General features: G+C 53.3%; 1 protein-coding gene across 3 annotated transcripts in view; it reads left to right on the top strand.

Annotated features, from left to right (window-relative positions):
* CDH22 (cadherin 22) overlaps positions 1-13,985 on the top strand; it is a 77,221-nt gene that overhangs the window by 47,954 nt on the left and 15,282 nt on the right. For all 3 annotated transcript variants that reach the window (XM_068207640.1, XM_068207642.1, XM_068207641.1), the window contains exons 5-8: positions 580-747; positions 1,708-1,895; positions 2,729-2,982; positions 9,952-10,088. In XM_068207640.1, the coding sequence (XP_068063741.1) occupies positions 580-747; positions 1,708-1,895; positions 2,729-2,982; positions 9,952-10,088 (747 nt within the window). The remainder of the gene's footprint in view (positions 1-579; positions 748-1,707; positions 1,896-2,728; positions 2,983-9,951; positions 10,089-13,985) is intronic.

The following is a 13,985-nucleotide window of genomic DNA, read 5'->3' on the forward strand; positions in this document are numbered from 1 at the left end:
ATGGGAGCTGCAAGTAGCCCACAGGAAAAGCAGCAGCTGGGACTCTTTCACGCTTCATGCGGAGACTTGCTGGGAGCCGTTTGGGCCTGTGGCCATTCCTGGGCTTCAGGAGGATTTTTGGGATGTTTCTGGCTGGCTGACAACCTCCTGGGCTTGTTCTTCTCCCCAGTGCCCTTCTCTCCCCTTAGCTGGCTTTTGCTCACGTGAACTCTTGCAAAGGGGTTCAGCAGACACCGTTTGAGCCCGCAGTGTGTTCCTGAAGCAGAAGTGGCTGGCAGCACCAGGCCTGTGGTTGGGGAGAGTGTCCCCAGCAGTCGAGGGAGGTGACAGTCCCTTCTTCTGTGCACTGGTGAGATGCAAGTGTCACACCTGACACCAGATATGATTCTGTGGGCATACCAGAGTGAGTCCAGGGAAGGGCTGTGAAGGCTGGTGAAATACTGGAGCATCTGCCCCGTGTGAAGAGGGAGATCCAGCAGATCCTCTTTATGTCTGGATCTTGTCCAAAGTAATCTCCAGTGACCCCTTCCAGCCTCAGCCTGCCTGTGCTCTGTGCTCAGCTGTCCTGCTGGTTTCCAGGTGTGATCAGGACCGCCGTGGCAGACCTGGACCGTGAGACACAGGACCGCTATGAGGTGGTGATCCGTGCAACAGACATGGCAGGACAGCTGGGTGGCCTGTCTGGATCCACCACAGTCACCATCGTGGTCACTGATGTCAATGACAACCCACCACGCTTCCCTCAGAGTAAGTCCTGCTGGCCGTGGGGGTGGGCACTGCAGCATGTCCTGGTTCCTGTGGGTGGTGGGATGGAACCTGCAGGCTGAGCCAGCCTGGCCATTCCAACTGCTGGCAGGGTGACAATACCAAAGGTCCATGGCACACATAGCTCCTGGCCTGGGTCTGAATGTGTCCCAGCCTGGCAGCACAGTGGATGCCAGATCCCTGCTCCAGTGCAGGTCCTGGAAGCAAGGATGGCATGTGTGGTAGGAGAGCAGGGCCAGCCCTTTCCTGAGCCCTTCCAAGAAGCTGGAAGCCAGCAAGGTCCACCATGTGCTGTCCCCTGGGAGCTGGGGCCAGAACTTGGCTGCTGGCCTGGCCCCTCCTGGTTGCTGTGTGAGAGCTTGTCACACCCTTGCTCCAGTGCAAGGACAGTGACGCTGCTCAGTGGCAGCAGCCTTGTCACAGCACAGCTATTTTCCAACTTGCTGCTAATGGCCTGTGGCTGGTGCTGGTGTCTGATCTGGCACCCTCCCCAGACAAGGTGCAGGGTCATCCTGCTGTGAGGAGTGGGCTGAGAGGGCTCTGCAGTGCACTCCAACTGTGGCCTGGCAGCTCAAGGCTGGCAGGCCAGGGAAGGGGCTGCAGCTGGAGGAGGCTCAGCTCCTGGGCTGCATCTCCTAGAAATCAGAAATTGCAAAGGAATCTTTGCAAGGAATCAGAGAGCACTGATTGCAGGGCAGTGTCCATGCAGAGAAATCAGCCCTTACTTCACACAGCACCTGGAATGTCAGTGCTTCCCAATTATCTTCCCTCAGCCCTTGTTTTTGGCTGGTATATTTACTTCTCCTGTTGGGGCATTCTGGACTGTAGACACGGTGGGGTTTGAGCAATCCCCACAGCCCAAAGGTGCCCCAGGGAAGTGTGTGAAGGGTGGGGGCAGTTCAAAGGCAGAAGCAGTGACCTTGGTACCCATTTCTCCTCCAGAGATGTATCAGTTCAGCATCGTCGAAACGGCCCCCGTGGGCACTGCCATCGGGAGGGTGAAGGCAGAGGACTCTGACGTCGGGGAGAACACGGACATGACATATCAAGTGAAGGATGAGGAAGGGGTGGAGATGTTCAAAGTCACCACGGACAGCAATACCCAAGAGGCTGTCATCACAGTACAGAAGGTGAGAAGTGTTGATTGAGTAGGGAGGGCACAGGTCCCTAGGAGGACCCTTTCCTTTGGGGACTGCTGCTGTTGAATCTGAGTTGAAGAAGATCCTGAGTGCTGCTCTAGCAGTAGCTGTTGCATTTTTGTGCCTGCTGATGCGGGAAGAGATCTGTTTCTGCTCTGCCTATGTGGCAAAACACAGGGCTGTGTCTAGGAGGAAAGGGTGAAAAGGGGCAGCAGAAAGTGCCTGCTGGCCCCCAGGGTGGCTTGAGGGTGGCAGTGAAGCAGTGAGCTGTGCAGAGGAGACACCATGCATAGGACTACAGAGAGGAATGCTTCCAGCTGTTATTGATAGCACCTGTTAGAGGAGAAAAATGCCCACCTAATTTCTGTACCTGACCAGCAGCACTTTAACTGTATCTGCTTTTGGTGGCAAAAACAATCAAGCAAATACTTGGTGCAGGCAGGGAAGAATGATTGTTCTTCAAGGCCACTGTATGCAGCTTGCCTCGCCTGTAGAAATAAGAGCAGGGTGATTTATGATGAAAACTCGCTCATGTGCAGCACACACTGTGCTGTCTTCCCAGTGAATCCTGGCTGCTCACAGCCTGGGCACCCTGTTGGGGGCCCTGAGTGGAGTGGGCTGCAGGCTTCTGCTTCCTCCTGGCCCCTTGGTATGGGTGCTGCTGGCAGAAGGGCAAAGCAGAAGCCCCCAGGCTTCTACAAAGGTACTGCCTGGGAGGAGGTGGCTTTAGTGGCTTTAGTGCTGCCTCGATGTCTCTGGTGAAGGAAGGGGCAGCAAAGGGACTGCTTTGGCTGGCTGTGGCTTACCCTCTTCCCTTGTCCCAGCCTCTTGACTACGAGTCAAAAAAAGTGCACACTGTCGTGGTGGAGGCCCTCAACAAGTTCGTGGACCCGCGGTTTGTGGACCTGGGCACCTTCCGGGACCAGACCATCGTGCGGGTCTCAGTGCTGGACGTCGATGAGCCCCCCGAGTTCCGGCCCCCCTCCAACCTGATGGAGGTCCAGGAGGATGCACATGTTGGGTCTGTCGTGGGGGTGGTCACTGCCCTGGACCCGGACACAGCGAACCACCCTGTCCGGTAAAGCGCCGTCCGAACCTCACATCAGCCCCCTTCCAGCAGTGGGCATGGGGTCGCCTGCAAGGGACACGTGGCCTGGGAGGGCTTGTGGCCATGGGTGGGGCAGAGGAGGTGGGAGAGTGCAGGTAAAAGTGGCAAGTGCTGCATGTGTGGCCCAGTGTGTGCGTGTCTCGTGGGACAGGCAGCTGGCAGGTGAGTGGCAGCCGTGCACAAGCAAGCACAGCGGTCTCTCAGGCAGCAGATATGTCACTGACAGGTGATGGCTTTGTGAGTTCAAGGGAGTGTCAGGGAAGGTACCTGTGTGTCCTTGCTGCTGACAGCAAGGTATCTGCAGTGGTACCTGACACCAGGAGTGGCAGGAGGACAGTGGTGAAGGGTGATAAATGTGGTGAGGCTTGGGAGGTGCAGAGCCGCAGCCCAGCTGTGTGTGCGTGCATGTGTGCATAGGACCAAAGATCAGAGGAGTTTATATTTGGGCAGGGGATGTAATCCAGGCAACAGCTTATCTGCACAGGACATTTCCCATTTCCATTTAATTTGTGGCTAAAGAGATTGTTACCTTGTTAAATTGTTATTACCTAAGGCACAAAGCAGCCTTCTGGCCTTGCCAACTGGCCTGAGTCACAAGCAGTTGGGTTGGAAATCTGGTGTTCAGAAAACATCCTCAACGTGTAGAAAATTTCCTTGAAATGTGTGTTCTGGTGCCAGGTGCCGGCGGGGCTGCAGGCGCCCGTGGAGCCGCTCACTTCCAGGGAGCAGCGCTGGCTGTGACTGAGAGCTCTGCAGGGAGTCAGCCCCGCAGCAGCAGACTGGGAAGGACAGGGATGGGGATGTGGGGTGGAGGGGGACGGGCCAGAGAGGGCTCAGTTACAGCACTTAGTTGCATTCAGTGATGTCCCCAGTGCCTGTCTGGGGCACTGAGCTCAGTGCTGAGCAGCCATGGGTTGTTTCATGGTACGGTGAGGAGGATCTCCTGATCCTTATGCAAACAAGGACTATGATGATTAGAAAGCTCAGAAATGCATTTACACATGGAAAGCTGCCATCTACAGATGCCTGGCAGCTAGCAGAGACTACTGTGTCACAAAGTTGGATGCTCAAAGTTGACTTTGTGGGGAATGTGAATGAAATCAGCCTTGGTGTGCCAGGAACTGTGTATGTGAGTGCTGCACCACTTGCACTAGTGGGTGCTGAGTCCTGAATGTGTTCTCAACATACCTCTGCTCACCTCATCCTGTGGCTCTCCAGCCCCTCTCCAGTCAGGCTATGTGTCTGATTTCTTTCTTTGTTGCCCCTGAGCACGTGTCTGTCAGCACACACCCTTCAGGAGAGTGGTGTGTCCACATACCTGTGTGTGTGCACGTGTATGTGCTTTTTCACTTGACTGTTTCTAGCAGTGCTGCAGAACACAGATTTTATATTCTGATCTGTAATTGTAGAAAAGGGACCTTGGGGACAGAACTATTCTTATTCTTGTTTTTTCTTGTTCTTTGTGCTGCTTCCCTGTAGAGCTTGCTGCATTGTTTGTAGACAGACCAAAAGAAAGCAGTAGAGGGAGGCTCTTAATGCTGTACAGAAGAGATTTGGACAGAGAGAAGCCGATTCACGTACTGGGCAGGAATGAGATGGTGAGAGCCCAAACTTCACTTTGGGAGTCTCTCCTACAGTGAGCTCAGTGCTGGCAAGGCAATGCCTCGTGCTCAGACACAAGGACCCAGCCAACAGGACTCCCAGGCATCTGCTGCAGCTTGGGAATTGCCATGTGTTTTCCCTTGTCAGGGTTGATGCATTCAAATACGTGTCCTGCCTGCAGCTATCCCCAGGCAGGTAGCTCATCCTGTGTCCCCCATGCTGCCCTGTGGGATTTGGTCCATCCCTTCATTCCCTGGTGCTGGCAGTCCCTGCTGTCATGAGCAGTGGCAGTGCAGCAGGGTGAGCCTTCACAGGCATTTAACATGTACCAAGTGGAGCTGCAGGTTGATATTGGTCGTGCTGATGCAGCACCAATGCAAGAGGAAGGTACAGTTGGATCTCTCCTGCTTCCCTGTCCTCTGGCTAGCCAGGTAATTTAATAAAATACTTTGCTGCGTAGGCAGCTGTTAACAGCTTCAAAGCAGTGCACAGACATTAATGCCAGCACCCTGCAGCACCAGGATGTGACACTAACCCGTCAGCAGGAGAGGCAGTAAGTCACCTCTCATTTCAAGTGTGATGCTCGGAAGTACAGTCACAAGAAGCCAGCACTTGTACTTCACCTCTGATACATTAGAGAGCACCTGGTCCTGACGGCATGACCAGCATTTGATCCTCGTCGCCTTGAAGTTGGTATGAGCCCTTTGAAGTTGCTGCAGTTCAGTAGATCCCTTTAACTTCCCGCTCCTCATCTGCCAGCGGTGGGAGCAGAGGCACGGCTGTGCTTCTGCAGGGGCTGCTCTCCCGGCCTCGGGTCTGTGTGTTGGTTCTGCCTGTCAATAGGGGACAGCCACCACTTCTGTCATGTCGAGATGCACCCTCCCCTTGAGGCAGGAAAGAACAAGGATTGCCAGAGACAGCAGAGCAGAAATCAGCTCTGTCAGGGTTTCCAGGTCCTGCTGACACCAGGCTGCCAGTAACGAGGTTTAGGAGGTATTTTTAGCCAAATGGGAAGGGAGGTGCCCTTGGCTTTTTGTTTTCAGCCCCAGGCCAGCACGAACAAGGCTGTGCGACTCCTGCTGCTGCCCAAAGCAACTGCTAGAGGCATATTCCAGCCTGATGTTCCCCTGCCCTCCTGGTGATCTACATGTCCCACCGGATGCAGCGACTTCGTTTGACAACAAATCCCTTCCCACAAGCTGGACTGGGTCGCAGTGACCTGTTACAAAGATGTGTGGATTGAAGGGGTGTCCCTGAGGCACCTCCTCACTGCCTCACTCCAGCTGCACATTGCCTGGCAACTGCTTGCCCTGGGTGTGAGGAGGCACCTGGAGATCACCCCATCTCTCAGAGGAGGACACCCTCCCAGTGACACCATGAGCAGGGAGCCGTGTGGAGCTCAGCATGGCCAAGCAGCTGTATGAACCGTCTGTGGGGCACAAAACCTTCTGTGGTACCAGTGGGGGAATTGCCCTCCTAAAGGTCTGGTTCTTTTTATTTGATTCCATCCTTGGTTTTTTTGCCTGTCAAAGGTTGGAACTGTTTCTTTTCAGAAAAAAAAAAAAATTAGTTTCCAGTTGGCTTTTTTGGCTTTAGCTGTGTGTTTTCTGGGCGTAGTGCAGTTTTTCTCAGCTGAGCCATTGTATGAAGTAATACAGTGATAGACTGTCTGTGTGTGTGAGGCTGTTTGTATGGGAGCCTTTTGTTTCTCTCTCTGCAGTGGGAGCCTGTGCTCTGATTGTGTGCATTCCAGGCTTTATCAGCACTGGGAAGATGTTGCTTGGGATTTAAGGTTCTCAGAGATATTCTTGTTTGGCGTTCACAAAATCTGGAGACACGTGTTGGACATGGGCATTTTATAGACTCCAACAGCACAGCAAGAACTACAACCTGCTTCAATACAAAAGGGAGAGGAGGAAAAAACAAACACAACAAAAAGCTTTTCATACAGTGTTTGAAAAGCTCCCTATTAACAAAACACATAGCATAAAATGTGCTTCTTCTTGTGTTCAGGGGAGAAGTGAAACAAACTGCTTGAGAAACGCATTCATGGGAAAGATGAGCACCGAGAAAGCTGTCGAAATTAAACAGTCACTTGTTACATCCAAACCAACAGGCAGTGCCAGCAGGAAGAGAGGGAAATGGAGTACAAGGTCCGCATCCCAATCAGAGCTGGGCATTGCAGCTCCAGGTACGAGCAGCAGCCAGCTTCAGGAGAGACGAGCACAGGTCCTGTCTCTGAGTACCTGAAGGAGGAGGGATTAAATGCTGCCTCTTCCCGGGTGAGAAGCACTGTTTGACTTCGGTGGGATGGGTGAATATGAAGCTGGAGTAGAGGTGGAGAGGCTGGTGGTGAAGGTTGTATTGCACAAAGTGATGTGAGTGAGCACAGCAAAGCACTGCTCACTCCAGCATGGGATGAGATGGAAGCTGTTGGAAGGTAAGGTCTCTTGTGAGATCTGTAGCTCTAATCAGGTTATGGCTGTGGCTTTCAGGGGTGGATGGACACCCCTGTGCCATCGTCCCAGTCCCCAGCTCCCACAGCAGCCAAGCACTCCAGAGCATCCATGGCCTTTGGCACCTGCAGAGAGCTGCAGACTCACCTGGACTGGCCACCTCCACAGTCACAGTGAGTGGCAGCAGAGTCAGTCCTGCCGTGGCAGTTTGCTGAGCTCTGTCTCCTTCCCTGGGGCAGTACTGAGAAGGTGACATTTCTCTGTAGCAGTGGTGGCAAAGAGATCAGAGTTATGGTTTGGTTTGTGGCTGGCCATGGGGTACAGGCAGCATGTCCTTAACAGACCATTCACAAGGGACAGAAGACAACCTCAGCAGCAAAGCTATGAGAAGCATAAGAACAGGTTCCCAGTGGCATTACCCTGAACACTCCCTGCCATCATCCGGCCCTCTGGCCAGGCAGGCAGCTCTGTCAGGTGTGTCCAGGCTTGGCGGTGTCTCCCATCAGTAACTGGGTTTTTCTGTGTAGATTTTTTTTTTTTTTTTTTGCAGATGTCTCTGTTTATGCAGCAATGAGAGAAGTGTGATCAAAACAGGCATGTGCTTATCTGAGAGGCAGGGAAGCCATGGGCAGGGTGAAGTACCATCTTGAACTTAACAGCATGAAAAAGTGGAGTGGAAGGCAGTACATATTCAGGGTCAGGGGATGTGGGAGAACAATGGAAACAGTTATGTAGAATTAGTTATGCTATTGGAAAGGTATTAGGTGTTGTCATCCCAGTTTCTGTTCCTCTTTCCAGCAGAACATAGGACTGATTTGTACAATTCAGAGTGGTCATACCTCTCCTTTACCTTTGCAGTGAGTGAACAGAGTGGATGAGAGGCTGCAGTACATGCCAAGACAGTGTCACTGTCCCTTTTGGAGTTGGCTGTGCATCTGTAAAAGCTCTGCTGCCAGCTGGGAGTTGGGGCAGAAAATGCAGGCAGTCCCTAGTAGCTGCTTTTGAGATACATGAGCTTGTACCTGGCTTTGTGTGAGATGTCCATCACCTCTAGATGCAAGGGGGTAGGAGGAATTCTGCTACATAAGTACTAGATGGTGGCTGGGTGCAAATGAATTTAGATAGTGAATTTTGAATGTTTTTATTTGGCTACAAGCAAGTGCTGTTGTATTTACTCTCATCTCCCCATCTGTCTGAAAGGGAGAGAGCTAAGAAATATAATCTGCTACTGTATAATATGTTAAACTGTAGGAATGCCTTTTTGTGTGCCTCCATCAGAGCTGGAGCAGTGTGGATGGATGGGGCTCTGCCAGAGGCACTCCCATCTGCAGCTGGTCCCATCTCAGGGCATGGGGCAGAACAGCACAGGGCCATCTCTGGTCATGAAGAAGGTGAGCTGGTGTTCCTTGGCTGTGAGCCATGTGGGTGATGGACCCACAGCTGGAAAACTGCTCTGCAGCACATGGAGCACTTCCCCTGTCCTGAACCTGCTGCTAGCCTGGAGCCTGTCGTGCTCTGCTCCTGTCCAATGTGGCCTCAGTCCTACTTTGCCAGCTTTCCAGTTTGCTTTGTCCCTACATTTATCTTCCTTCGTGGTTGGACATGTGACTGAAGGCTTTAATTTATTCACAGTCCTGCTTTTGGTAATTTATCCTTTGTACTCTTTGCTGTCTTGTATTATTTAATTCTGTGAAGCACTCTGGGATTCAGTGTGTGTGAAAGATGCTGTACACAATAACATTATGCTGTATTGTTTGTGATTTGCAGGCCTTCTGGATTTCTAATTCTGATTGCAGTGGTGGTTTGTGTTATTTGTGCTATGGCTGTGCTCAACGGCCTCAGCTGGATCAGACCTCCCTTCCAGCCCTTTCCTTCAGGAGCTCACATCTCGTTGTGCCCTGATTTACTGCTGGCTTGCTCCATTCCATGTGTAATGGTTGGAAATGCAGGACATACCACTGGGACATGCATGGATTTGTGGTGTCCTGGTGAAGGCTCAGGGCCAAACTTGGTGTCTGACTCCTCGTGAGCTGTGGGGTTGCCCTTGGGGTGAAGTGGGAATTGTGCTGTCTGGAGGTGACCCAGGGAGTACGTGGGTTCCACCATCAGGAGGGGCTGTTTGGGGCAGCACTGAAGCAGCAGAATGAGCAGAGTGAGAGCTGCCTGTGATGGGTCTCTGCTGAGCAGCTGGACACAGCCAGAGCTGGAGGAGCTCATCAGCCTGTTCCTTGTGGGACAGGAAGCTCGAAATAGGGCAAATCTTGGGGCTACTGGTGTGATGTGCTGTGTTGATGGGGGGATGCTGCCCACTGCTCTGCTGCCAGGATTGCTGCACCAGTTGCACATGGTCAGTTCAGACCCTGTGCTTTGTGGCACTGTAGCTGCAGATGTGGCTTACAGCCTACTGTGTCCTGCCCTCTGGGTGTCTCACGTGGGAGGATGCAGTGGCAGGAGCAGCAGAGAGGGTGGCAGGTGAGATGGGCTCCTCGAGCAGGGGTGCCCACCTTCAGTTTGGTTCATGCTTTTCCTGAACCTACAGCGCTGAAGCTTCCCAGAGTCACAGGTGAAGTTACAGCCCACAGTTTTTGTATTGCTCTGTCTATCCAGAGCATAAGGTTCCCATCAGAACAGGTTTTTCCCCTTGTCTAAAGTCTGTGCACAGTTCCATTTTATGCACCAAAAGCCACACTTTCATCTTAGTTGAAGGCTCTGGGCTTGCAGCCCGGTAGAAACGTGGTCTTCCTGTACCATACTGTAACGCAGGACAAGGAGAGCAGTGACACAGGGCCTGTGGTGTTAGATTCCAGTACTCCTGGGGCTGGTGGTGAGGGTGGGCTTGGCACCTCCAGCTGCTTATGGTTTCCCCTTTGCCTGGTCACAGGTACGCCATCGACCGCAGCACGGACACCGAGAGGATCTTCGACATCGATGCCAAAACAGGTGCTATTGTGACAGGGAAGGTCCTGGACAGGGAGACAGCAGGGTGGCACAACATCACTGTCCTGGCCATGGAAGCAGGTGAGATGGAGGAATGCTGTGTGGAGCAGGGTCTGTGGGGCAGGAGGAGGAATGTGGGTGCTGTCATTGCAGGGGTGGCCAAGACAGAAGTGTTAATCAACACTGAAGTAAAAAAGAAAAATAAATGCAGCAGCACTGAGTCTGACATCTCCCTAGACAACCTAAAAATACTCTTCCTGAGTCGAGCATTAATAAGGGAGCATGGTCGAATAGTATATTTGATGAACACTAATCAAATTTGCGTTATCTCTGCGCCATCTCTGCCAGTCATCCCTGCACAGCTTGCTGCCTGCACTCACACCTGCTGAGCAACACTGGGGGCTCCCGGGGGGCTGCGCTCACATCACCTGCCTCCCCCCGGATCAGTCCTGTGCCATGGTGGATGTCCCCTCAGCTGGAGCCCTGTGGCACTGCAGGACTGTCAGCACTTGCTTCTGCCAGAGCTCTCACTGTTTGGGGTTCACAGACTGGTTATGAACTCAGCTACACTGGGTGTGTAGCTCTGGATGCCTCCTGTGCGCTTGGGGTGGTGCAGGTTTGGCACAGAAGGGATGGGTGGGAGGTCCTGGGGCTGTAGCAGTGGGAAGGGGCTGTGGGAGCAGAATGTCCCAGCCACCATGCTGGGAAACAGAAAGGCATTGCCATATTCTCCAAAGTTTTCCATATTTTGGATGTGCAAGTCACCAGGGTAGCCTGGACCCTGCTGTGCTCTGCCTCTGCCCAGCAGTGGGTACCAGGGAGCTGCTGTGGCTGCAGAGCACCTCCTTATCCCTGCTGACATGTGCCAAGGCCTGTCTGTCTGTGGGCAGGAGCCTTCTCCAGGCTTTGCTCTGAGTATTTCTTTGCTCCTTCTTGAGTGTTGAAGCTGCTGTTCATGTTCAAGGAGCCAGGTCGAGGCCTGACTTGGATCCCAGAGGTCACATCCTGCCACCCACTCTGGCCAGGCAAGGCACAGGCCCTGTAGCCCTGGGAGAGGAAGGGTCAGTGGCCCTGGCCAGACCCCCACTGCCCAGAAGGAATATCTGTGGCTTTGTGGTACATCCCAGTCCCTCTCTGTGCCAATGCTCTGTGCTGGATGATGGGAGTGACCCCTGCACTCTCTGACTGTGGCACTGTTGTGAGCCCTGCCTGGTCACGTCCCAGGGAGGGCAGTCCATTGCCCAGCTGTGACCTGTACTGGGGGCTCCATGGGGAGGCTCTGCCGGGAGCAGGGGATGGCAGCATTGCAGCACAACTCAGCATCCAGAGGAAACGTGAGGTGACAAGAATCAGAAGGACAATATTTACACGCTGTGGCTAGGATTTCAGAGCAAGTCAGTAAATGCTGCAGCTCCCCTCTGGCAGGGAAGCCTGTCAGGCTGCATCGCTTCAAAAGCCATGGAGACTCTTCAGTGCTCTGACTTCTCCCATGGTGAGCTCTGACTCATCCGTTTTAGCTGCCCAGACATTCTTCCCAGTGACATTATCCTTAACGTTTTGTAATCATGAAATATTAATGACTGATATTGAATTTAAAGTACAATTTATGTCTGAATCCTCTGGCGGAAAGGGCAGTTGTAAAGGTACAGCCTTCTGAGTGATGGAGGGCTTTGGGAACGAGGCCATGCAGCAGCTGTGTCTGGCACAGTGGGATCAGCCATGGGTGTGGGGAATGCAGGGCAGCTGGGAGCCTCCACGCTGGCAGCTGCACATCCAGCAGTGCAGTTCCTGGCACACAGGGATCTGGGGCCAGGGGTGCTGGCAGGGCTCTGTGGTGCTCACCATGGGCATGTGGGGTGCAGCTGGATGCCACAGGGCCAGACGTCACCAACTGCATCAGAGGCAAGTGGTAATATATTCTCTTTCCTCAGTGAGATGTAAACTTGGCAGGAGGAATGGAACATACCCAGTGGGAGTCCTGCTGCCCAGGATTGTGCCTGGTGCCTCAGCTCCTTGGGGCTGGTGGGAAACTGTACCCACTGTATTCCCATGGTGCCAGGACCCACTTGATTCCCATGGCACCAGTCACATGGATTGGAGTGCGTTGCAACAAGATATTGCATCCCTGTGGCCTCCTTGAGCTGCCCTGCTGGTCTGCTGTCGGGGCTGTCCCGGGCAGGGTTTGACCACTGCAGGCTGAAGGACAGCCAGCCCCACTGGCTGTGCCACTGGCCAGCCCCACTGGCAACACTTGTTCCCACAGGCAGCCTGCGGGGCTCGAGCAGCTCCGTACAGGAGCTGTGCCCCCACCCTGGACAGCCCTGTCTGGTGCCCGCTGCTGCTGCTGCAGCAGAGACCGTGTCCAGGTTATTTCCCACCTGCAGGTATCAGAGTGTGTTTGCCCCTGAGAGCAGTAAGAAAAGCTGCAGAAGGTGCCCAGCTGTGCCCATGAGCTGTCTGGGCTTCCCAGTGCTGCTCTGAGGAGCAAGGGCAGCTCTGCCCCCGCAGCCAGGCACCCCCAGCAGGAGCTGCCTGGGCCAGCCAGGGACCAGCAGAGTGTTTGGCCTCGCAGCGTGGCAGCCAGCAGGAAGCATGGGGGCTGTTCAGCTAATCTGGCCTGGGACCAGGCCAAGCGTTTCCACAGATAAATCTTCATCTCTCTCGCAAGCTGTTTACCTTCCTTGGGCTAATATTAGTGATTCTCTTCCTGTTTTCCTCTTTGCTCATGTAAAATGATGAGGCCTTGACTGCTGTGTCCACTGCTGGTAATTGAGATGATAAATCTTCCTGCTGGAGACTGGCTTTAATCAGAGCATTGTGTTTGGATGCAATTTAATGACTCTCATGCTGCTGAGTTTGGGCAGGACTCAGGAGAGGTGAGAGCCATTTATGTTACTTGGCTTAACTGCTGCTTCCACTTTGCTTCTCCCCAGCTGGGGGCCACGTTTTCAGCTCCAGCCTCTGATACAGCCACCTGTCAGACAAGTCATACCCCTGGCATGCCCCTGCTCTGTCCTTGGCATCAGCACTCTGGTTTGCAGGCAGGAGCTGCACAACAGCTACAGACCCACCCTGTGCCCCAGAGCCATGGCATCAGGGCTAGAGAGCAGAGGGCACATCCCAGTCTTCTGTTCTGCATTTTCTTCTCCCAATTTGCTGAGATAGTGAGGAATAAATTCCACTCCTGCCTCTTCTGACTTCCTTACTAATGAAAAAATTTTGAATTCAGTATTGTACCAATTTGGTGTCAACACAGAAGAGCAGATTGGATGCTGTGCCCAGCAGTGTCCCTGAGCTGGTCTGCTTCAGGTGCTGCAGCTGCATGTGGCAGCCCACGGTCCCCTGGGCTCTCCTCAGACCCAGAGAAGCTGCTAAGCACTTTTGGGTGTGTGTGGGGAGGAAGACAAATGGCGTTTGCTGGATTTGGAGCTCCACAGGAGATGTTTGGGTATAAAAATGCAAAGTGTTTTATTGTGAGATTGTGTGAGTGTCTGGAGGAGTAAGGGCTGGATCCTGGCACAGCAGAAACCACAAGTCCCCTCCTTTCCTGCCACAGCAGGGGTGACCAAGCACTGTCAATCCCTTCCCATCCCTGGGAGCTGCTGCAGAGCTACAGCATTGCTGAGCAGCTGCCCAGAGCTGCTCGGTGTCAGTCCTGTGAGCACTCAGCCGTCTGCAGCTCAGGGAGAGGCCAAGTTGGTGTTTTGTATCTGAATATTTAAGAGGAGAATATTGTCCTGTTGAGATTACTTACTTACATGATTAATTAAATAAGGAAACACTCTGGGATGTGGATGAAGATTGCCCTGAAGCATTTGACTCTCGGCCTGAGGGTTGCCGTGCAGCAGGACTGTGACCATCTCATGCTCCAGAGTCCTGGCGCTGCCTGTCCCATCCCTGCCAGTCCTGTCCCAGTGCTGCCTGTTCTGCTACATGGCACCTGGGCAGGGGTGTCTGGCTGGCACGCCCTGAGCCATG

The sequence above is a fragment of the Anomalospiza imberbis genome, chromosome 17 (assembly GCF_031753505.1).
Source record: "Anomalospiza imberbis isolate Cuckoo-Finch-1a 21T00152 chromosome 17, ASM3175350v1, whole genome shotgun sequence".
NCBI lineage: Eukaryota > Metazoa > Chordata > Aves > Passeriformes > Viduidae > Anomalospiza > Anomalospiza imberbis.